General features: G+C 38.1%; 2 protein-coding genes across 4 annotated transcripts; both read left to right on the forward strand.

Moving 5' to 3' along the window:
• The first annotated feature begins 1,405 nt into the window (after positions 1-1,405).
• LOC131955753 (uncharacterized) lies at positions 1,406-18,768 on the forward strand. 3 transcript variants are annotated; one of them, XM_059319996.1, is made up of 19 exons: positions 1,406-1,475; positions 3,237-3,296; positions 4,336-4,388; positions 4,613-4,755; positions 5,348-5,629; positions 6,199-6,328; positions 6,541-6,728; positions 7,742-7,911; positions 8,325-8,490; positions 9,130-9,230; positions 9,910-10,108; positions 11,871-12,016; positions 12,720-12,984; positions 13,896-14,006; positions 14,694-14,843; positions 15,536-15,685; positions 16,816-16,906; positions 17,171-17,231; positions 17,497-18,768. In XM_059319996.1, exons 4-19 carry the CDS (start codon positions 4,704-4,706, stop codon positions 18,154-18,156), a joined length of 2,922 nt encoding a protein of 973 aa, XP_059175979.1. In that variant the 5' UTR covers positions 1,406-1,475; positions 3,237-3,296; positions 4,336-4,388; positions 4,613-4,703; the 3' UTR covers positions 18,157-18,768. The 3 variants fall into 3 exon arrangements, with proteins under 3 accessions (XP_059175979.1, XP_059175981.1, XP_059175980.1); XM_059319998.1 differs by lacking the exon at positions 17,497-18,768 and having other exon boundaries at positions 16,816-16,902; positions 17,171-17,232; XM_059319997.1 differs by lacking the exon at positions 3,237-3,296 and having other exon boundaries at positions 1,442-1,475.
• Positions 18,769-23,070: 4,302 nt separating this feature from the next.
• Positions 23,071-23,835, forward strand: LOC131955754 (uncharacterized). The gene has a single exon (XM_059320000.1). The coding sequence runs from the start codon at positions 23,071-23,073 to the stop codon at positions 23,833-23,835; it is 765 nt and encodes a 254-aa protein (XP_059175983.1).
• The last annotated feature ends 1,665 nt before the right edge of the window (positions 23,836-25,500 follow it).

Consider the following 25,500-nt stretch of genomic DNA (forward strand, 5'->3'; position numbering starts at 1 on the left):
AATATACGAGCCGACCCGCGGCGTATCATCGCCGCTATTTAGTTGTTTTATTTTCTACTTTTCAGTAATTCATAATTTCTGAATTCGACAGTACCAATGCTGCCACTGAAAATATTTTTTTTAAAATACTATCAGTTGGTCGTTGAGGACGATACCCCCCCCCCCCCCATCATTTCCCCTATTCCCTATCCTACCCCCCCCCCTGTAAAAGCAACCTCCTCTTAATTACCTCCCCTAAGTTTAAAATAGTTTCAAACTAAATTATCTCCCCTAATAGGCATCACTAAACCCGGCTATACGATTGTAAACATTTAGCGTGAACCACAGCTCACCAGACCATGTGGGGGTGGGGGTGGTTGATTTATGCCTAGTGAAGAAAAGAGGGGACTGCAAGGCGCGCTTACAGCTTGTTTTCTTGGGTCTCCAAGAAGAGAATTATATATATATATATATATATATATATATATATATATATATATATATATATATATATACATATAGAAGATACACATGCCCGCATACTCACGTTCACACGCACCTTCACGTACACATACGTACACTCACACATCCACGCAACGTACAAACGCGCACGAATAAAAAAATACGCTAACTTCAGAAATGCCTACTTTAAACTTAGTTGCACGTTATATGTGTTTAAACAAACTGATAAGGCCTTACAATAAATTCTAAGAGCAGTCTTATCGATAGATAGGTCATGTGGACATTTGATCAAGGTAACGGTATCAGCCACATATAGTCAAATAGGATTTTTTTAGATTTCTTTAAGTGAGTTATTACGTATAAATGATAGTTTTTATATGTTTTATACCTTTGTTTTCAGTAAAGCCAGAAAATTGTAAGATTCCAATGTTTGTTCTTAAGATATATAGGCCCTATCTGAAGAGGGTGATTAGGATCTCATACGCTGACGATAAGGGTACAACACGAGTGGTTTAGAGATATCGATTTTGTTATAAAACTGTTATAAAAGTTTTTTTTTGCTTCGTATGGAAGGTATTAACGAGAGATATGGGGTATTAGGGAGGGTTCGGTGGGGGCGTGTGTTGGGTGGGGTGGGGGAGAATTCAGTATGGTTTGTTTTGGAAGGAATCAGTGTGTCTGTGAGTGGGGGAGGGTTCCGTTGTGGTTGTCTATGGGGTGTGGGGCTAATTAGCTGATGCGTCGTGTGCTGACACGTCACTTTGGCTGAGTTCTTTAGACTTCACGCATCACTGAGCGCACGGCAACACAATAATCCCATTCCGACATATTTCTTAGAAAAAGATTCTCACACACATATCTTTGGACCTGATTGATCACGGCTGATAACAAAGGAAGCGTATGACGGCGTGAAGCATTCAAGTTCCAACTCGGTAATGTTTGTCTGGAGTTCCAGTTTGATATTGGAACTCCTACCGTTAGCTCAGGTGTGTTTCCGTTATCGTAGCGTCAAGCGGATAAATCAAGAGTTTAAGGTAGGTGCAGATGAATTAGAGTTCTAAATTATCTGTATATTTGGCTGTATTTGTTGTATATAAATTCTCTGTACTGTATTTATTATATATATAATTTTGTTTGATTGTATATATAAATATAATATGATCTAATAGGGTGATTTATATAGCGAAATATAGTCTTACGTAATGCTATTCGCTCGTGTACTTCGTACCTGACCAAATGTTAAGTGCCTGGGGTGGTAGGTAGGTGTGGGTCACGTGGTCGGTCACATGGCCAGGTATCTGGATGGTTGACCTCTTATGTCGAGATTAACTACTAGCCTCACTACACCATTTTCGTCTTACCAGTTACCTTAATTAATTAATTAATTAATTAACAAACCAGCGTCCGATTCAGCTAAACTACCTACATAGTAAATAGACATTTATTTCACCAAGTGACTGATGCCTTTTTTCAAACGTATAATTCAAATTTAACGTAACGAAGGGACAAAGGGAAATGTTTTTATAGGCCGAAGTTTGTGAACGGGTGTATAGCTTTAGCCGTCAGACACTCAATAGCTAGTTAATAACACGATTATTGCTTTGAGACACAGTCATGTAGCTCCAGTGACGAACGTTGTGTTTACATGGTACCGTATGTGGAGCAATCCAAGTTAGCTTTGTTGGGTTATGTTGGCCCACTTTAGTTGTCGACTTCAGTGTCGTTGAGTTTTATCAACAAACTTTTAACATTAAACATGAGACTTCGTCAACATTACTGTGTCTAATACAAGTACGCTGACACAATGTCGCTCTGATACACCGACACACCTTCATTGCGACACACCGTTACTGCTGCACATCGACACACCGTCACTATGACTTATCAACACTCCAACTTAGCTACACACCTACACACTGTAACTGCGACACATCGAAACGGCGACAAACCGACAGAACATTGACACCCCGACACCCCGAATGCCATTGCTGACTTGCATTCAAATCCGATTGAAACAAAACCTAAACAGGATCTCAGGTAGATCTGCAGGTAGGCCTACACAGCCAACCACAACATACAAGAAATCTAATAAACGAGCTAAACTAGATGTGTCAACCACAACATAAATCTAATCAACAAACTAAACTACATCTGTATAGATCTGCAGGTATACAGACAGCCACACCATAAAACTACGCTAGATCTTGGACAAAAAAAAAACGTCGACATGTTCATCAAAGAACAAGTTTGAGCGTGGTTGGACGGGTACAATGTACCAGACCGTAGCGACAGCAGAAACGTGTCCTAACGGCTCTTCCCGTTATGTGATATCTTTATAACAGCAGGGGCTGTACCACGTGATTGTCTCGGCTTACCAGTATGATCCTGAACTTCTACTTTTAAAAAAATTGGTAACATCATGATGTGTAAACATGAATAATTTCCTCTCAAATAAATACTACACTAGACGCTGAACAAACAAACTTAAAGTTCATGCAGAAACCTTAGTATCTAACATTTAGAGTTAGTAGTTATTAACTAAACCCCAGTAATTAGCATTGAAGCTTAGCTTTAATTAGCGCAACCAACCGTGACATTCATACGAACGTACATGGACCCACGACCAACCAAGAATACATGAGAAAGAATGTCTGTTAATCCAGCAGTTCATTAAATAAATCCCCCCCCCCCACCCCATCTTTTGTGTGTTACTTGCTGGGAAATCCCGAAGTTTCGGTTCGTGTCAAAGGTTAAATTTAAAAATAAATCCATGAATCAATGCTTAATTTTTTCAGAATGTATTGGCTTACATTCATGCTCCACTTGATCGCGTGGTCAATGACCCAAATATAACAGTGAGTAATATTTCTCAGCCTAGTTATGGCTACCCCTTGAACTTCGCTTATTTAAGGGTAATCAGATTATTTGTATTGAGCAGGAACTGAATGGTTGTCATAAAGTAAGTAAATACCGAGTGAGTATATAGTGATATATGTCGCCGTGCGCAAACATCAGCTTGAACAAGTTTAGTAGTGGTTTGAACTGGTCAGCAGATGAAGAGATCGTCCATCTTAGCTGCAGAGTTTCTTCCAGGCACCTCTTCGCCCCCCCCCCGAACGAAATAAAATTTATAAAATTTATATAGAAAATATATACTTTTAACAGTGTCCGCCCCCCCCCAAAGAAAGTCTACCGCCCCCCCCCCCCCCCCCCCCCCCGAAAATTTCAAGTGCCCCCCCCCCCTGGAAGAAACACTGCTTAGCTGGGGGTTTGTGCTGGCGTCTATTTACACTACTAGCTAAAACAGTTTATTATTAATTACATATTTCCCATTCACAACTATCTAAACAAGTTTATTATTAATTAAATTTTCAAAGCTGGATCTAAATTTAAAATTTCACAAAGGGGTAAAAGAATTCGCATTAATATTTAGATTACTTCTATTCAACAAAGTTTATTTAAATTCACAACGGAGTAAAAGAATTCGCATTAATATTTAGACTAGCTCTATTCAACAAAGTTTATTTAAAAAACCAACAGCAGTAAAACTAAAACTTGAAAAAACAACCTGACGGTCTTTCGTTGATTTCCACCGAGCATTCATTGGATTCATAGCCTGTTACTATTTATAGATCTGTTTACCCAAACTTCAATTATCTTTGTCATTTTAGTTCTCGTTTTTTAAAATATGACAATAGTATAAATCTTAGAAAATATTCTGCAATAACATTACATTTGTTTTATTAGCGATTCATACATAATTCACTTATTTTACGATCAAGATTTTGATTTGTATAAGCCAGTTTGGTTTAAGTTGTTATGTGTGAATACTATTTTTTAACATTATTTATTACCAAACACTTTCTTAGAATTGGATTTTGTTTTCTTATTCAGTCGACCCATTTTAGAATGGATACAAGAACAACAGTCGTCCTCACTTGTTGAGGGTAATGTATTATTATTATCTCATTGTACTCAAACCCAGTCTTAGTTTGTAAGACCAATCAAGCATTAAATGAATATACCACGAATTTTCTAACAAGAAACGTAGTGGTGTATTTTGTCGGTTTTCTATAGGACAACCAAAGGCTAGAGGACATGCTAGGACATTTATAGGTCACAGGACAAGTTGTGCCGAGGACAACTTTATATAAAGGTTCCTATTCCACAGAACTTCCATTGTGCCAGATATCCAGAACCTAACGGTTGTTTCAACATCCTGATCTGCTAGACGTCTAGAATCTACAGCTGATATTTCGAGCATGTTGCTACAAGTTTTCATGTTAAGTCAGATATGGTCTTATGTGAATGCAGGTAGGTTTCTTTAAATAAACTTTGATGTTTTATTTCAATTCCTAATGCTCAAACTGTCTTACACTATCGTCATTTTAAAAATATAAATGACAATTGTTTAACTAACTAAAAGATATAACCCAGTTCTGAATGTAATTTCTTATAATTTACTTCAATGAAATGTAGGCCTATAAGCGAAATTATTTAATTATCTTACTAAGAACTCTAGTTTTCATGACTTTCTTCTAATTTGTTTCCATAGAAGGTATCAGTGTTTCTTCCAGACTTTTTTTTTTGGGGGGGGGGGAGGCACTTGATATTTTCGGGGGCACGGACTACATTTTCCGGGGGGGGGGGGCAAATGGTATAAGTATATATTTTCTATATAAATTCTATTTCGTACGAGGGGGGAGGCGGTAGAGATGCCTGGAAGAAACTCTGGAAGTTGTGGGAACTAAGAATTAAAGTCTAGTTTTTTATTATCTTGCTTCTGACTTGATGCCCTGACTCGCTGCCCTGACTTGCTGCCCTGACTTGATGCCCTGCCCTGCTGCCCTGACCTGCTGCCCTGACTTGATGCCCTGACTTGCTGCCCTGACTTGCTGCCCTGAAGACATCAGACACTGCGACAATAGCACCAGCCAGTACAGCGTTGAAGGCACCGACGTCAGCCTGTGTTGTTACCTGAGCGAGGCGGCCTGTAACGAGACGACAGACAATGACACGTTGGTCCTGAGACCGTTGAACTCTGGCACCGGTTCCACCACCTTGGGGCATGTGCGGGTGAGCACGTGCGCGGCACGACTGGACATCACCAATGTGACGTCAGAGTTCTACGAGTACACGTGTCTTAGAAACAACGTCTCGCTCAACATCACATACATAGTCACACTTCGTAAGTTCACTAGTATTCGTTATGTACTACATAATATATATGTTTACCGACATACATATAAATAGATAATTAGCATAATGCTTATTTTCCCACATTTTAAGTTCCTTAAAACCTAACTTAATCCTAAATATTAAACGATTACTAAACTTACTTAATTACTAAACAAAACTATATTATTTTTATCTAACAACCATTAAAGCAGGAGAATACGATGTTAGTTTTTTAAAAAAAACAAGATTGTTTACTGTATAGACAGTTCCGGGGTATTTTTACATATTATATATATACTGTATAGACAGAATTGACTAGTGCTTAATATTCATTCGAATTCAAATGTAAATCATTTTCTATAGTTTTTGTCTGTAATATTGTGTTTGTGTTTACATTTTGCTCACGTCCGTGATTGTACGCGTCTGGTTGTTTGTTTATATGTGTGGGTACAGGGCTGGTAAGTAGGTCACCAACCAGTTCTTTGGCTCATGCAGGTTTTATTGAGCCGTAGAACTGGTTGGTGACCTTCTTACCAGCCCTATAGCTGTCTATTCATCACATTTTTTGTTGTTTGATAGCTCGGCCCCAGACACCTGTGATACGATCCATCGTCTGCTCAGTGAACAAAGACATGACCTTGACATTCGACACCGGAAAGGCAGACAACTTCTCCACGTCATACGTCATAACTTTAATCGAACCTAGAAGGTACGTTTTAATTTCTTCACGTCATACATCATAACTTTAATCGAACATAAAAAGTATTTTTTTTAACTTCTAGCATGATAAGTAAATACGTTTTTTTTATCTTACACGTGGAAGAACCCACATCTTGCTTATATCAAACTCTACATTTGATCGTATTTTAATAATATATTTCTTGCCACGCCCCTCCCCCCATACCACCATCACCTCCCCAGGACCTACATACTGTGTAATGGCAGTATTCTATCAGGAGAAACTGGGACGTGCAGGTACACAAACACGGACATATCAAACACTTTTAGGACAACAAATTCAACAATCTCCATTGTGCTAGCTAGACCGAGCATGAACAACATCGTTGTTTCAACCGTGGTCAACAGTAGTGTTCTTCTGTATCATTATGGTGAGTGGTGTCTGGTGTTGTATGTATCATGGTGAGTGGTGTCTGGTGTTGTATGTATCATGGTGAGTGGTGTCTGATGTTGTAGGTATCATGGTGAGTGGTGTCTGGTGTTGTATGTATCATGGTGAGTGGTGTCTGGTGTTGTATGTATCATGGTGAGTGGTGTCTGGTGTTGTATGTATCATGGTGAGTGGTGTCTGGTGTTGTATGTATCATGGTGAGTGGCGTCTGGTGTTGTATGTATCATGGTGAGTGATGTCTGGTGTTGTATGTATCATGGTGAGTGGTGTCTGGAGTTGTATGTATCATGGTGAGTGGTGTCTGGTGTTGTATGTATCATGGTGAGTGGTGTCTGGTGTTGTATGTATCATGGTGAGTGGTGTCTGGTGTTGTATGTATCATGGTGAGTGGTGTCTGGTGTTGTATGTATCATGGTGAGTGGTGTCTGGTGTTGTATGTATCATGGTGAGTGGTGTCTGGTGTTGTATGTATCATGGTGAGTGGCGTCTGGTGTTGTATGTATCATGGTGAGTGGTGTCTGATGTTGTATGTATCGTGGTGAGTGGTGTCTGGTGTTCTATTTATCATGGTGAGTGATGTCTTTGTATGTTATATGGTGTGTGGTGTCTGGTGTTCTATGTATCATGGTGAGTGGTGTCTGATGTTGTATGTATCGTGGTGAGTGGTGTCTGGTGTTCTATTTATCATGGTGAGTGGTGTCTTTGTATGTTATATGTTGTGTGGTGTCTGGTGTTCTATATTATATGATGAGTGGTGTCTGGTTTTGTAGTATATCAACATGGTGGATGGTGTCTGTTGTTATATATCAACATGGTGGATGGTGTCTGGTATCAACATAGCTATTTTTACAAGTCGTTATACACTAACAATACAGCATGACCTCCAAATGACCATGACTTATGACCTTTGACCTGCACACCTCCATACCTAGTAGATTCAACTCTCCATGACGCTCGTATAACTAGGACTGAATACGTTTGTTTACATTACAGTCCAGCCAAGCCCAGCTGAAGGTTTGAGACTGTTGAACATCAGCGCCACTGAAGCCGTCGTGATGTGGCGACCGTCCGATGCTCTCCGGGATTTGATCAAATTTCTCAATTTATATGGGTGTTCCTTGATGTACCAGATCCTACTGGAGAGTGGGCGGGAGACTAGACAGGTAACACGATCAGGTTCTCTTCGGGGTGGAAAGGGGGGGGGGATGTTAAGAAGGGCAATGCCCTAGAAGCTCTTGCACCCTCCCCAGAACAAAATGTAAGTGCCTCCCTCCCCCACCGTTAAGTTTTCAATTGCCCCAACCCCCATATTTTTAGAAAAATGTCTAAACAAAACCACTTAACATGACAACGTTACAGTAACCCTTATGTCAAGATACCTGGCCCTAGCACTGACTTAAAACATTGCCTGTGTTGAAGTAGAGAAGATGCATTGACTCTACTGTATTCGCATTCAATCCAAATCATTGTAATATATGTAGAAAATTATACGCTCTAATTTAAAACGATTTAAAACGTTTTGAATTTTATCAGAAGTGAATTATTTCTAAAAAATGTGTCGTGTTTTGAAATGTAGGCAGTTTTTAAGAAATATTTTGACAATCAGCCACGAAAGTATCAGTATGTTGTCATACGACTGGACAATCTGACGTCATTCACTGACTACAACTTGACCGTCACGGGCAGATCGTGCTGGCAGAGCAGCGAGGCCAGACAGCTGCCCTTCACCACACTAAAGTCAGGTACAACACGCTTCTCGACTATTAAAATATTTCTAACTCCAAGTACTTCCCGGAAATTGTATTCTAATTTGCTTAACAAAATCCTAAAAAAACATAAAAACATTTCTTAATTAAACTATTTCACAAATCCATTTATTAAATTAAAAGTTCTTTTAAAAAATCGTCCTAAGACTACTTACTAAAAGTCTTTTCCTTAAGCCTTCAAACACAAATATTGACTTAACACATTCATGTATTAAAATACAGAGATTTTCTGCTAATCACGGAAATAGATTTATTTTTAAAAGATTCAATGATCTTTTGTTCTTCAACAGTTTCTGAATACAAACACCCTCAATAACCCGACGTTCAAACACCCAAAAACATCTTGTGCCTAAATGATCATTTGTAAATGGACACACTTTTATACACCAGTTAATGCCACACCTCCACAATTTTAATTTTCTACACCAGTTCCAACCGTACCTCCATAAATTGACACAATTTTCTACACCAGTTAATGTCACACCACCACAATTTTAATTTTCTCCAAACATTAAGACAATTTTCTACACTAGTTCCAACCATACCTCATAATATTGACACAATTTTCTACACAAGTTCCAGCATTAACTCCAAAATTTTAATTTACTACACCAGTTCCAACCATATCTCCAAAAATCGATGACTTCAGTTACGGCTGGCTGGATCCCACAGACACGTCACAAAGTTCAATCCCGAAACTCTGGGTCACGTGGGAGGTAAGGTCACAGACAGGTCACGTGGGAGGTAAGGTCACTCACAGACAGGTCACGTGGGAGGTAAGGTCACTCACAGACAGGTCACGTGAGAGGTAAGGTCACTCACAGACAGGTCACGTGAGAGATAAGGTCACTCACAGACAGGTCACGTGAGAGGTAAGGTCACTCACAGACAGGTCACGTGGCAGGTAAGGTTACAGACAGGTCACGTGGGAGGAAAGGTCACTGATAGACAAGGACAAACATAAAGCTAAGGTTTTTTTGAAAATTTAGGAAAAGGAATTCACCAATGAAGAGAAAGATACAAATGTTCTGTTCGCTGATGACTTGGGTGCATTCGTTCATTGACATTTCTTTTAGTACTATAAGACTTCACAACAATCAGTGTAACACTAATTAAAATTACCTGCCTGCATTTTTGGAACAAAACAGTTTAACTGTATTAGACTTTTCGTTTTCAATTTGGTGTTTACAAAAACAGAGCACCATTTACTTGAAACCAAACATACAATGTATATTAAAATAAACCAATGACAACCAAATATAAAATAAACCAACGACAACCAAATATAAAATAAACCAACGACAACCGAATATAAAATAAACCAACGACAACCAAATATAAACTAAACCACGACAACCAAATTTACAGTTTACAATTACTTTCAAATGGTTTCAGCCTCTGGCCCAGGAGGAGAAAGGCGACACTAACGTCACGTATGACGTAACAATCAATGACAAGCAGACGCTGACGACATCTCGATCTTTCTTCGTCACACCAACGTCAGAGACTGGTCAGATGAGAATTCAAATACGTGCAGTTAATTCTATTGGTCAGTCGGTTAACCAATCGGTGATAATCATCCCCCCATATACAGGTTGGATTTATTCTTTACTCTTTACTGTAACAACACAGAACAGATTATATATATATATATATATATATATATATATATATATATATATATATATATATATATATATATATATATATATATATACATAAATAAATAAATAAATAAATAAATATATATATATATATATATATATATATATATATATATATATATATATATATATATATATATATATATATATATAATAGCATTTTTACTTTCTCGTATATACGAAGTATAGAGAAAGTCTTGTAATCGTGCAAAAAAAAAAAATCGAGATTTTTGCAAATCTCGACGTTTTGCATCTCACTGATACGGAAAAACATAATTTTGCAATCTTGTCCGTATGTCTGTGTGTCTGTGTGTGTGTGTGTCTGTGTGTGTGTGTGTGTCCGTGTGTAAACACGATAACTTGAGTACCGTTACAGCTAGGTTGATGAAATTTCATATATAAGTATTTTATCAAAATCGTAGATCCGTATCAACTTTTGAGCGATTTCCGACAACCGGAAGTGGTACTTTTTCTACTTTGAATTTTTCAAAAGCCTATAACTTGAGTACTATTTCAGATAGATAAATTAAATTTCACATGTAAGTAAAAGATCTAATTCTCTACCTTCTGTTAAATTTTGAGTAATTTCCGTTGACCGGAAGTAGTAATTTACGCTACTTCCGATTTCTCAAAAAACTAATGTAAATTTTTAAAGTACTAATAATATTGCGCACTATTATGCGCTTTTTTATTCGCGTTCACTTGGTGTGCAATTAATTTGTCTACGAGATTTTATTCTATTTTTAAAACTTTAAGTATTTAAAATGGATTAAAAATCATGTCTAGAAGTCTATAGCCCGAGTTCCCATCCCCTGTTATTTTATATAAGAATATTCGAGAAAGTTTAGGGGAGATCACTACCGGTTTATTTAATAGTAAAATTTCCCAGTAAACTGTAAGCTATAAAGATAAGTTTTTAAAGAAAATCAATGGCTTGCGATCAAATATATCTTCTGCGTCTTAAGAAATCGAAACTCTACACACGAAGTAAATGGCGTCACGCCAACACACTTAACCCCCGGGGTATTTGCCTGACCTGACAAGGCAATGATTTGTAGGCGACACGTCAAACTGATTTGACAAACAACCTGTTAGTGCCAGGGTGACTACGATTCAGGTCAAGGCCGGTACCTTTCACCGGAAGTCTGACTATAAGGCAGGCATTTAAAATTAGAAGCACACACACACACACATTCGCATTTTAATATAAGTTGTATTTACAACTATACCTAACCGTGTCGTCTAATTGAGTCACACTTGGTTAGTTCGTCCCACATAACTCTTATATTTCTTCCGTTTGATTAATTTTTAAACAAATATTATTCGACACCGCAGCAACATTTTATTAAAATTAAACCAGACAACGGTTTCCTGTTGTGGAAAAAGTTTCCTGCTCTGATTAAATCACGCGGTTAACGTCCATAAATTACTGTAGTCAACAATAAGGTCGCCGTTGTTGTGATTTACTTCCCTGCAAGAGAAATGTCTTGATATTCCTGTGTTTACGTTTGACGAACTGTTTACTTCCCTGCTAGTGAAATGTTTAGAGGCTCCTGTGTTTACGTTTGACGAACTGTTTACTTCCCTGCTAGTGAAATGTTTAGAGGCTCCTGTGTTTACGTTTGGAGAACTGTTTACTTCCCTGCTAGTGAAATGTTTAGAGACTCCTGTAAGTTTGGTGAACTGTTTCAGCCCGTGTAGGCCCCGGTGTGGTGGTCGACGTGGACGGCGACACGGCCAATGTATTTGTTAACATCAGCAGCACGGAGGTCGTTGATCTGATCGCTATACACTGGTGTGAAGGGGATAGAACCGAGGAAAACCTGGACCTTTGTAAAGTCAGTCAGAGTTAAGCTTCATAACATACTCCACATTTTTCATGGCAACATTTCTTTGTACCATTTTAAAAGTGTCCTTGTCAAATTCTAATTTATACCTTTTTTTTACGTTTAATTATCTTAAGTCGTAGTTTACATTTACCCACCCAAATTTTACATCTCTCTTTTTAACCATTTCATAAAATCCTCAAATAGTGTAAAATATAACTTCATAATACTTTGTCTATCAATTAGCTCTACAATACTGGCGATTTTAAAACTTCTTTCTGTAAAAGAATGTGATTATAATTTGCCTAGATCTGTCCAGTTGAGAGAAACAGTACTTCACAGAGAAATAGCACCTACCCCAGCAATACATGGGACTGGGTGACATGTTAGAGCTTACGATAACCAACCCTACCTCCTCGAGATTTGTTCTTTGGCTCATGTCTTGAGTATACTCAGCTCTGATCAGTACCGAACCCGAGATGACATTGAAGCATGTGCTGACCATATACACAGAAAACCAGATTGCACTAAAGTAGATGAACTACCTAACATGTCTCATCTACCGGCTGGCTTAAAAATTATTTTACATTTCTCAAGAAAATGTTTTCACTCTACCTTATTGAAAGAGGGGGATAACTCTTAGCTATGAAAGAGTAGATGTGTCAAGCAGTATTAAGTCGATAACATGTGTATCTTTGTCAAACAAACTCCACAGGGCTACCCCCAGTCCCAGACTAAACAGCTGGTCTCTACCAACCTAGTGGACACAAACACGTATTCCATTCAAGTCACGCAACCCCCTGTAGACCAACAGGTAGAAATTAACAGGGAGATGGATTATTATGATATTGAGAATGTGTCTGAACTAGGAACAAACTCACCTCAGAAGGTGAACGTGAACATCACGATCCGACCCAGGCTACTCACAGCAGAGTACAACCAGTCAAGCAACTTCACGCAGGAGGGTGAGCAATTAACAGGTAAATCAAAATGTCTGGTTCTTACACATCTAACTTTATCTATAGCACACACTTGCTTTGTATTCCCTTTTAGTTTTTTTCCCACGTTTTCTTTAACGTGCTTTCGCGTCTGTTTGTTTTTCCATCAAATCTTGCGATCGAAATTTCGGGCACTTCGCAGTTAGCTAGCGCGCTAAAATTTTCAGGGAAGCTTTGTTTCCGATGATAATACAATATTCAATTATTATTATTACTAAATTGATCCATGGAAAACTTTTATTGATCATTTTAGACTGCTATTGATTTGTACAAAAAGGGACATAACCTAGTAATTGTAATTTGATAAAAACAAGTTTCGGTACTTTCCCTTCAAAAAGATCGAAACCGAAAATCTGCTGCTTTAGCGATGGAGACAGAAGAACAAAGTGTCTCTCGTAAAGCAAAAGATAGAGTGCGTCATGCTACAAGCTCGTGCGATTGAGACAGAACAAGAAAGGGTCTCTCGTCTTGCTAAGCAGAAAGAACGAACCTCCAGCTGATCCTGAATAATAAGCGTGTCATGCCTGGTATAAGTCCCTTTTATCTTTGTGTTCGTCCTTTGTGAGTGTTTGTCTTCGTTTACCCAAAAAAGTGAATGCGAGGAGATAAAATCGATAGCAAGTTTTGAATTCAAACAAACAGACACAGACTAAAAAGTAGAAAATAATTATCATTTAAAAAAAAAACCCACGTTTTCTGATTGAACTAAAAAGTAGAAAATAAATGCTGTATATCACAATAATGCAAGCGATCACTCTACTATAAGCGATTGCAAACTGCTTGCGCATTATGACAAAAAATGAAAAACGTGGGGCGCCGTGATTTTCTTTTACTTTTACTTCACATATCTGTTACAGCAAGGTGTATTGTTGTTTTTCACACCGATAATTCAGGTGTCTACACAGCACAGTTTAGTGAGACACTGAGGTTCTACGTATCTGTCAAGTCAGGTGGACTGTGGCGCGGGATGACGTCATCTGGTTGTTATTTTAATAGGGATAAAGGTGAGTCAAAGCCCACTCAGGTGAGTTGTAGGTCAGTGGTAAGTTTTTAGCTGGGTCATGTGAGCTGTAGGTCAGATGAGCTGTAGGTCAGGTGAGCTGTAGGGCAATGGTAAGTATTTAGCTGGGTCAGGTGAGCTGTAGTTCAGACTTGACTTACTTGACTTAGTCCTCTTTGCTCCTTATGGAACATAGGGCCTCCACCATTTCCTTCCATTTCTTCCGATCCCCGGCTATTAATTTTGCCATCTCCCAAGACATCACTGTTGGCTTCAGTTCTTCAAGAAGACTCCGCCTCCAGGTCTGTCTTGGGCACCCTGTCTTCCCCTTTCCCTCGGGGTTCCACTCAAGCGCTTGGCGTGTAACATTTCTGTAGGTCAGAGGTAAGACCTTAACACTAGCGAGGTCATGTAAAATGTACTTTTTTTTTTTTTGTTGTTGACAAGGGAATAAATATGCTACGTCTAGTAGCTAAATGTGTGCTACCACGAGCGTGATATTTTATATACTATATTGAAGTTGTTTTTTTTTAGTGTCTTGTAAAAATGATTTATACCAATCGTTTTTCTCGCTCCAGAAACCTTAAAATATGTTGGTTTTTCATAATGTTAATAGACAACATTAGTCCTAAATAATGTTATGTATCCCAGCCATTAATCCTGAATGATGTTTAGCCTGTCTGTATTCCAGACCACATTGAAGTGGTGTCGAAGTTGTTTGGTCAGGATGGAACTACAATGTTCAGGTTCCAGCAGAGATGTGACCCCACGACCCCGGTACAGTTTAGGGCTGAGTACTTCGGTGTGTTTTCTGCAACAGACGAGAACTGTCGAGTCAACAGTGAGTAAATTAAATGTTGAGTATATTGTTTCAACAATGAGTGGGTGTTTGATTCAAATGTTGAGTACATTGTTTTATCGTTAGGATTACGTCATATATCCAAATATTGACATGTTGTGTTATCCTAAGCACCATATGTCATATGTCCAAATACTGACATGTTCTGTTGTCATTAGCAACAGATGTCATATGTCCAAATACTGCCATGTTCTGTTGTCATTAGCAACAGATGTCATATGTCCAAATACTGCCATGTTGTGTTGTAATTTGCCCCAGATGTCATATGTCCAAATATTGACATGTTGTGTTGTCTTAAGCACCAGATGTCATATGTCCAAATACTGACATGTTGTGTTGTCTTAAGCACCATATGTCATGTCCAAATACTGCCATGTTCTGTTGTCATTAGCAACAGATGTCATATGTCCAAATACTGCCATGTTCTGTTGTCATTAGCAACAGATGTCATATGTCCAAATACTGCCATGTTCTGTTGTCATTAGCAACAGATGTCATATGTCCAAATACTGCCATGTTCTGTTTTCATTAGCAACAGATGTCATATGTCCAAATACTGCCATGTTCTGTTGTCATTACCACCATATGTCATATCCCCCAAATACTGCCATGTTGTGTTGTCATTTGCACCAGATGTCATATGTCCAAATACTGCCATGTCATGTTGTCTGTAGGAGCGAAGATCTGTAGCACCAGGAGCCGAACATTCAACTACTCCCTGGTCCAGTTGCCACCTGACCTGCAGTACGTCTGTCTGGAAGCTTCCAACCATGACAACAGTTCCAAGAAAATGGTGGCGGTGACCGCTGTGGACAGCTACACAGGTGAGATAGCCCTATAAGTTTTTAACACTCCAGTAATTCAGTGCCGCGTAGTTTGGTAGCTTTGATCCCGTCTTAAACTTGCCTGTCTTTACTTGAACTATAATCTCTACCTCTTTATACCATTGGTATTACCATAACATTCCTTGTAAAGTACGCTATAGAAATAGTCTTTAATAAACCGGGAGTGATCTCCCCTAAACTTTCTCGAATATTCTCATATAACTTGGAATATAGAAATGATTTTTAATTACTTAAACTTTTAAAAATAGAATAGAATCTCATAGAAAAAAAGAATTGCGCACCAAGCGAACACCAAAACAAAATGTGGATAATAGTGCGCAATATTATTAGTACTTTATAAATTTACATGAGTTTTTTGAGAAATTGGAAATAGCGTAAATTAGTACTTCCGGTCTATGGAAATTTTTCAAAATTTAACAGAAGGTAGAGAATTAGAACTTTTACTTACATGTGAAATTTCATTGATCTATCTGAAATAGTACTTAAGATATAGGCTTTTGAAAATTTCAAAGTAGAAAAAGTACCACTTTCGGTTATCGGAAATCGCTCAAAAGTTGATACGGATCTACGATTTTGATAAAATACTTATATATGAATTTTCATCAACCTAGTTGTAACGGTACTCAAGTTATCGTGTTTACACACAGACAGACAGCCACACAGACAGACACACAGACATACGGACAAGATTGCAAAATTATGTTTTTCCGTATCAGTGAGATGTAAAACGTCGAGATTTGTAAAAATCTCGATTTTTTTTTGCACGATTACAAGACTTTCTCTATACTTCGTATATACGAGAAAGTAAAAATGTCTATATATTTTAGAATATTATATTTTACACACACCTATAACCAAACGTTAGTTCCGAATCATCTTTGAATGGGGATGTCTTCACTTTGAAGTTTGTTTTTGTGCTGACTTGTAAATATCTCTTTAGTTTTGTGATAGGTATGATCCATATATTTAATACAATTTAAAACATATATAGGAGATGACAAGAAATTGTATTCACAGGTAGCTATAAAATCTGGGGGGGGGGGGGGGGGGGGACATTCCTGTGATAATTGATAATTTTTCAATTTTTTAATGTTTTCTAAACTCTTCAGGTGACGTATCAGTTGACAACTTTAACAAGAATTATCTTTTTATAATTATCGGCGTTGTTGCTTTCGTGATAGCAGTCGTAATACTTGGTTTGTAAGTATTTAGAGAATATTCAGAAATGATAAAATCTTAATTTATAAGTATTTAGACATTTTTATACTATTTCAGTGCCGTAGTTGTCTGGCTATTCGTCCTTTAACGTTTGTTTTTGTGTGCTTAGTTGCGAGTCTTTTAATTTAGAGAATTTGATACGTATTTCTGTAGATTTCAACAGATTGTAAAATTTGTATCGCTGTAAAAAATAATCAAATGATTGTATCACTTTAAACAGTGATGAATTTTTTTTTTATTTTACAGTTTTATAAGGCGATGTTTCAAGAGAAGAAAGAATTTTCAGGATTTTCTTGGCTATGATTGTGTAAGATCTCTACACTATCTCATGTGCATGCTTTTGTGAGAAACATTGAAAGTAGTCTAAAATTTCACAATAACAGAACGTGAAACAAAATAATTGACATGATCAGACCAGTCACCTGACCAGCAGACAGTCACATGACCATAAGACAGTCACATGACCAGTAGACAGTCACCTGACCAGACGACAAAACGGCTATCACATGTTTACCTAATTTAATGTTTGCTTTTTACTTTGTGACCTCTGTTTTGTTGCCATGGTGTTACAGGATTTCGAAGGTGGCCCGAGCTACACAGACATCAGTGAAGCAGGGTACAGCTCCGGTACCCAACACTTCTATTTCATGGATGAACTATCTGGCACTGGGGAAACACACCTGAGTTCCACACCTGGTTCCTCTAACGCTGCCTCTAGCCCCATACACTGCCAACCTGGTGAACTATCTGCCACTGCGGAGTCACATCTGGGTTCCACACCTGGTTACTCTAACGCTGGTGCCTGTAGCACAATACACTCTCAACCTGGTGAACTATCTGCCATTAGGGAGCCACACCTGGGTTCTACGCCTGGTTATTGTAACTCTGGTGCCTGTAGCACCACACACTGTCAAACTGACGAACTTTCAAACACTGCTGATAGCCGACAGGTTGAGATAGAGACTTCCAACTCGACTGAGACAGAAAACTGTACCAACACGACCAATGGTTCGGCAGGATGTGCCTGTGCTTGCAGTCAAAGCACCAGTGATATTAACTTCTACATGACGGTGACTAAGACGTTAGGTTTAACTTTTGATCCCAGCACACCATCAACCAACACTGACAGCTCGCAACTACATGAGATGAGTGTAATCGTTGATCCCAGCACACCATCAACCAACACCGATCAAAACACACCATCAACCAGCACCGATAGTTCACAATTATAAGAGATGAGTGTAATCGTTGATGTGAATTCTGGGACTTCCATATTCGTAAAATAGAAAGTCGACTGTTTTTGATTAAACAGACAATATTTATTTTCAAATTGAGAAATAATTTAACTTCAGAAATGTGAATCCTGCCTCTGCAATATTAGGATAAAAATGTGTAGTGATTTCGGAAGAGAGCAATTTTATTTTACAGCAACATGGTATGGTGAATCGTGCTTATGATATTTAATCTAGTGAACGAAATAACAATAATGAAACCCATCGGGGGTGTTCTGCAGTACAACACATCGTTATTTATAACACTCGACAGCAGTATAAAATGTAGGCAAGTTACAACACACGATTTCCCCATAGACCCACGTCAGATAGATACAGAGGTCCGTGCTTTGATGTATTGGCACTAGCCCAACCCCAGGTGCTGTAAGGGTATGGATAAACCCATGCACACTAAAGAGATCTTTCAACATTCATCATAATTCATGTTCACAAAAATGGCAAAGGGATATAAATGTGGGTTTAAATACTTCGCGACACACATTGTTGGACATGATTGGCGTTTCAAAGTATTTGGTCGGAAGGTCAATGAAAGCTGTTGTCTCCACTCTCATATATATATATATATATATATATATATATATATATATATATATATATATATGTGTGTGTGTGTGTGTGTGTGTACATGTATAAATAATCATCAGCGCACCAACAAATCGAAAGACTGTCCACAAAATTACCTTAAGTAAACATTGCCATTAAAGTGCCTAAACTAATGAATAGCATGACACGACCTTTCATTAATTGTTTCATGTCTGATCTACGATAATACATTCAAAGTATAAAGGCTTATACTATTACATTATACTCACGCACTTTTAAAAATTGTTTATTTACATTTATGTTTGTATATTTTAACAAAATTCATAGTTGTTCTCACTTAATGAATGTATAGTTGTACAGCTATAAAATTTAAACCTTGTTTGGAAGTTGTTTTTCATCATATATTTAAATTTTGTTTAATAACACCACGTGTTCATTGTGAAGCTGAATAAAAGTTATTTAAAGATATAATTTCCAGCATCGTTAGACGAACATTTACAGGCAATATCTAAGCCTATTGTCTCCTATTATTATTTAAGATCAGGGGCGGAACTACAGTGCCGCCAGACCCCGCAATGCGGGGGGGGGGGGGGCCCACGCCATTTAGGGGCCCACGGCCGACCATATAAAAAATTGTTATAGTTAAAAAAATGTTCTTGCATTTTTGACTTAATGTTTGTTTTGTAAAAAAGATTACCGTGGCTGCGGTTGGATTATCTTTATTCTATAGACACCACCACACGCTCATTTTTCCTTCGTTTTTAAACCACCGTGAAAGCCGAGTCCTCTTTCTCCTACAATGAAACTTATCAAAGATAAGCAAACGTTCAAACCAATTCCATGACTTATTTCCCTTTTTTAAATAGTCAAATTGTGATGCTCATTTTTAATAGATTTGTACTAAACAAAATTAAAAAGAAATTACTTCTCATTATTATTATTTGTTTATAAATTACTTACTAAAGAATGACACTGTATAAAAAGAAAAAGTATTTAAAATTAATAAAATAAATACGAAAAACATAAAAATAAACATGACACGAGACACCATTATTTACAGAAAGCTTTCATGTTTTATATTCTTTTGACCGATAAGAGGTTAGATGTTGTTCGGCAGAGATAATATAAAACTGATTTTCACAAAACAGACTAATGCACTTACACTCGTGACATGATGTTGTAATTTGTTTTAATTTAAAAAACCCACGTATTTCTCATAACACGAACAGGCCAGCATGAATAAGTATCCTATGTTCGTATGTTGTGTTTAAGTATATATATATATATATATATATATATATATATATATATATATATATATATATATATATATATATATATATATATATACACATATATATATATATATATATATATATATATATATATATATATATATATATATATATACATATATACATATAGAGGCCTATATATTTATATGGGGGGGGGGGGGGGGGACCTAAAAAAATTTTTTGCGGGGTGGCCCCTTTTTTCTAGTTCCGCTACTGTTTAAGATTAGTTAAGATTAAACAAAAAAAAATAGTGATCTAATCCTGAACCTATTATTTGTGTATTTTAAAATTTGAATACTTCAAACATCTACACCACTGTTCCGTCTAATGACTGGAACATCAAATATTTGTTTACATCAGAATCTATATAATGTAGTTAGCAGTAAGAAATTGAGTGTTATATTACACAACTATTCAACATTCCGGAAAATTAAACTGTTATATAGCATGAGCATTTTGTAAAATAGTATGTAAATTATGTACATAATCTCCGATGGCCGCAAAATGATGTATTTATACAGCAGATTCTATGAAAAATGCCGCATATATAATATTTTTTTAAAAGTGTTCATTCCTTTTATCAGCTTTCGTTTAACTGCTTTACAAACGCTATGATGAATAACGATATTTTACGCTGATTTAAGTTTAATTTTATCATTTGCTGTATTTACCTATGTCAATGTGCAACAAATAAATGATTGTATCGCTTGGTTTCTTTTACACTCTTGTAGTTTTTTATTTTATTTACTTAATTTTATAATTTTTATTTTTATTTTTATTTCATCAGTATATTAAATATTTTCCTTGAAGGAGTTATTTACTGCATCAGTAGATATTCCCTCATGGGTTTACTATCAAAGATAAATTCATTGCACTCAGCTTCTAAGGGGGGGTGCTTTCAAACCCTCTGACAATTAGATTTTCTTAATTAGTGGTATTCATGCTTTAAACTTCATTCTTTAATTAGAAGAATCATAGATCCTAAATAGTTTTTAATTGTATTTCTTTAGTGGGTGTTTTAACTGTCTTTGATGCAAGCCTCGATCCAATTGTTTTTTTTTATTTTGGTATAAACAAACGCTGACGCTCCGGTTTGTGGTTAAAAATGTAGAAGGGCTTTTGTCATGGTTTCAGTCAGTTAACATCAAAGGCAAAGTGGTGAACTTTTAAAGAATGATGGTGTTTTAGGTCAATGGGTCGATCAGTCAGTCAGCCAGTTAGGCAGTCAGTCAAATCGACAACACGTCAGAAGTCAGTCAGCTAGACAGCCCGTCTAAAAACGCATTATCTTTTACCGCTGCTAGAATTTTCTGTGCCATCTCTTTGTGAAGGTGGGGGGAGGGTACTCAACCCCCCCCCCCCACCCAACACAAATATATACTTCTACCAGCGTCCAGCTTTAACCCGGAAATTTAAGTCCGCTCCACAACCACCCCTCCCTTCCGAAATAACAAGTGCATACCCCCATGAGGAGAAAAATGTCTGAAAGAAACACTTCTTTCCCTTTAATCATTGACTCTGACGCCCACTAATGAATTAATTAGTTCCATCAACAAACACAATCATTGAACTGATGAGTTTCTTCTATCTTCAATGGCACCGCCACTTACATTTGTATCCACTGTGTAGTAAAGTAGTGACGGGGTTGTGGTTTAGTTGTATGGTTGCTATGGTAACCGCCATAGCTGCAAGTGTTTAGTTCGTGACGTTTTAAATAAACATAAGATTGTTTTAATAGTTTGATGTAAAACTTGAATTCAGAATGGATCTGGCCTGGCAAATAAAATCAATAACAAACCTAATGGTCGGGGGCCGTCTATAAGAGCTGCTGTTGACGGGTTTAATTAAATTTAATTGTGATACATAAATTAGTAACAATTGTAGGAAATATTAGTTGTGTAGTCCAAATATTTACCATTTTAATGTGGAGATTACATCTATGAATGATAAAAAAATGACCAATAGCTAATTTACGATAGAAACATTTGTTTTTATTGACAACGAAAATAATTTAAAAATAACGATATAGAAATACATTTAAATAGACCTCTATGTCATAGAAAAATCAATAGATCTAGTAAAAAAAATTAATTGCTTTATTCTTTATACCTGATATATTAAAACATTATAAGACAAGGTAATCGAACCCGAATTTTTAAATTATTATTAAATTTGCCTTTAGACATATATATATATATATATATATATATATATATATATATATATATATATATATATATATATATATATATATATATATATATATATATATATATATATATATATATATATATATATATATATATATACAAATCACCTCGACACTACCGCCTACCCCTCCTTATAAAAATCTATGTTCGAGTCAGCGGTGAGTGAGACTGGGATGCGTGGGTCAAGGCTGAACATCTGGCACTGGCTCGAGGTTCGAATCCAGTTGAAGGCGGTGCAGGTGTGGCTGTCACGACGTTCCAGACATTCCATGGAGCAGGCCAGAAAACTGACCTCTGTGCTGGTCAGAAATGGCGCCATATTCAGGGCGGAATTTTTATTTTTTCTGAAATTGTTTTCTCTGAACGTTGCTTGACTGGACATGACCTTGACCTCACAAATGTTCATAATGTCTTGCTCGTACCTGTGAAAATACAACTTCTTAAACTCACATGTTCTTTTATTAAACATTACGTTAAGCTGATTACGAAAAGACCAGTCTTCTCTCCAATACATTCAAGACAAAACGTATATTTTTTTTTTGTACAGCGATTCTAACAATGGGAATAATTATTGTAATTTAAAACGTTTCCCTACTCAAAAAGTAACTTTAGTTTGGGTAAAGATAACTGGCTTGTTTAGTTTATATTGTAGTCTGAAGAAAACTTATTATGACAGGGGTAGTTAAATTCGAAGTAAAAGTTCAATGAATAAATACGAATGATTTGTACCGTTTTTTTCTGCGCACTGATTGAGAATAAAACAAGAGCCTACTACCAACCTGATGAACCTGACGAACCTGCCCACTATGGGTGTGCTACAGTTCTGTGTGAACGTCTCCCCCACCCCTAGCGTGCCCACAATGGGGGTGCTACAGTTCTGTGTGAACGTCTCCCCCACCCCTAGCGTGCCTACAATGGGCGTGCTACAGTTCTGTGTGAACGTCTCCCCCACCCCTAGCGTGCCCACAATGGGGGTGCTACAGTTCTGTGTGAACGTCTCCCCCACCCCTAGCGTGCCCACAATGGGGGTGCTACAGTTCTGTGTGAACGTCTCCCCCACCCCTAGCGTGCCCACAATGGGGGTGCTACAGTTCTGTGTGAACGTCTCCCCCACCCCTAGCGTGCCCACAATGGGTGTGCTACAGTTCTGTGTGAACGTCTCCCCCACCCCTAGCGTGCCCACAATGGGTGTGCTACAGTTCTGTGTGAACGTCTCCCCCACCCCTAGCGTGCCCACTATGGGTGTGCTACAGTTCTGTGTGAACGTCTCCCCCACCCCTAGCGTGCCCACAATGGGGGTGCTACAGTTCTGTGTGAACGTCTCCCCCACCCCTAGCGTGCCCACAATGGGTTGTCTACAGTTCTGTGTGAACGTCTCCCCCACCCCTAGCGTGCCCACAATGGGGGTGCTACAGTTCTGTGTGAACGTCTCCCCCACCCCTAGCGTGCCCACAATGGGGGTGCTACAGTTCTGTGTGAACGTCTCCCCCACCCCTAGCGTGCCCACAATGGGGGTGCTACAGTTCTGTGTGAACGTCTCCCCCACCCCCAGCGGGGCTGTTCTCGTGTAGCACACTTGACCTGAGGCCATTGGGAAGTTGGGGGACAACCTCGGGTCAGTTGGAAACACGTCGATTTGGTAGTTTTGGGCTCGGTCTGATGAGATTTGGTCGTCGCCCCTGTGATATAGAGCAATGTGTTCAGGTATAGTGTTAAAATCTGGTTTTAAGTGCTGTTTCAACCTGTTTATTGTTTAAAGATAATAAAGTAATTAATAATTCAATAATAATTTAGCAAATTCTCTGGCTCTCGATAAAACTATAATGTCGACGCCCGCATTAGTGGGACGACGTGGTCGGCAGGATAACGGATGATTGCTAATTTTAAAAGTCCCGAGTTCGGACCCAGTGCAGCTTGATGCCAGTTAGCAGGAGAATTCTTAGGACAAAACTCAAAAATCAAAGAACCGCTGCATGCAGATTGATCTTGGGTGGACCAATGCTATGGAAATAAATCCTAAAGGAATCAGCTGTTACTTTACTTGATTCACATGTGCCACTCAACCACTCTACCACTCTACCACTCTGCCACTCTACAACTGTACCACTCTATCAGTCAGCAACACTCTATGTATTTGAGCCCGTGAATTGGAAACTTTCGGTGACGTCATCAAGTTTTCTACCATACGCCTCTGTCGTCCCGTCATTTAACACAGTACTCTTTCATGACTAACTGGATTAGTTCTTCGTTTATTATCTATTGCTTCAAACGAAAATAAAACCAGTGTTTATTTTAGACATTTATATCCGCAGAAAGTGAGTAGGGTGGGGGGGGGGAACTTTAAACTTTCGGGGGGAGGGGGAGCAGGAGGAACTTAAATTTCATTTGGGACGAAGACACTGGTAACACAGTTAAAGTATATTTTTTCTATAGAAGTTATATATTGTTTTCTTTTTCGTTTGGGGTGGGGGGGGGGGGGTGGGAGGGGGGTAAATAGTAAATTTATCATAGACGGATGTCATGTGTACAATGAATATAATTTTAAGGTAATCTTATGGACAAACAAATCTACCTGTTTGTGACAACAACCTGTACCACACTACGAACTAACGTACAAATAAATCTACCTCTGTGTGACAACAACCTGTACCACACTACGAACTAACGTACAAATAAATCTACCTCTGTGTGACAACAACCTGTACCACACTACGAACTAACGTACAAATAAATCTACCTCTGTGTGACAACAACCTGTACCACACTACGAACTAACGTACAAACAAATCTACCTCTGTGTGACAACAACCTGTACCACACTACGAACTAACGTACAAACAAAATCTACCTGTTTGTGATGACTATCTGCTCCACTCTGTAGAGACCTCGCAGATCCACCATCCACCAGGGTGGATTGTCGCTGTATGTCGTCTGGCACGTTCTGTGGTTCCAATCACTGTCAGCATTGCCGTCATTAGCCAGATCTGCCGTTAGGAAGCCGTCGTTGTGAAACGGAAAATCCGAGCTTTGGTAGGCAGGTTTGTACAGAGCAACGTTGTAGAGAGCTGCTGACACCAGACAAGTCGTCAAGACTGGGAGAAACATCCAGAACATGGACGCCATTTTGACTCCACGACTTCAGTTGTCGGAATACAACTATACTGTGACCCCGTTTCAGTGCAGTAGTACTCACAACTGAAGTGTGACCACGTGTAAATTGTGCCCCATTTTATCGG

This window comes from Physella acuta, unplaced genomic scaffold (genome assembly GCF_028476545.2).
Source record: "Physella acuta isolate Inbredline_101_S28 unplaced genomic scaffold, ASM2847654v3 ptg001100l, whole genome shotgun sequence".
Lineage (NCBI taxonomy): Eukaryota > Metazoa > Mollusca > Gastropoda > Physidae > Physella > Physella acuta.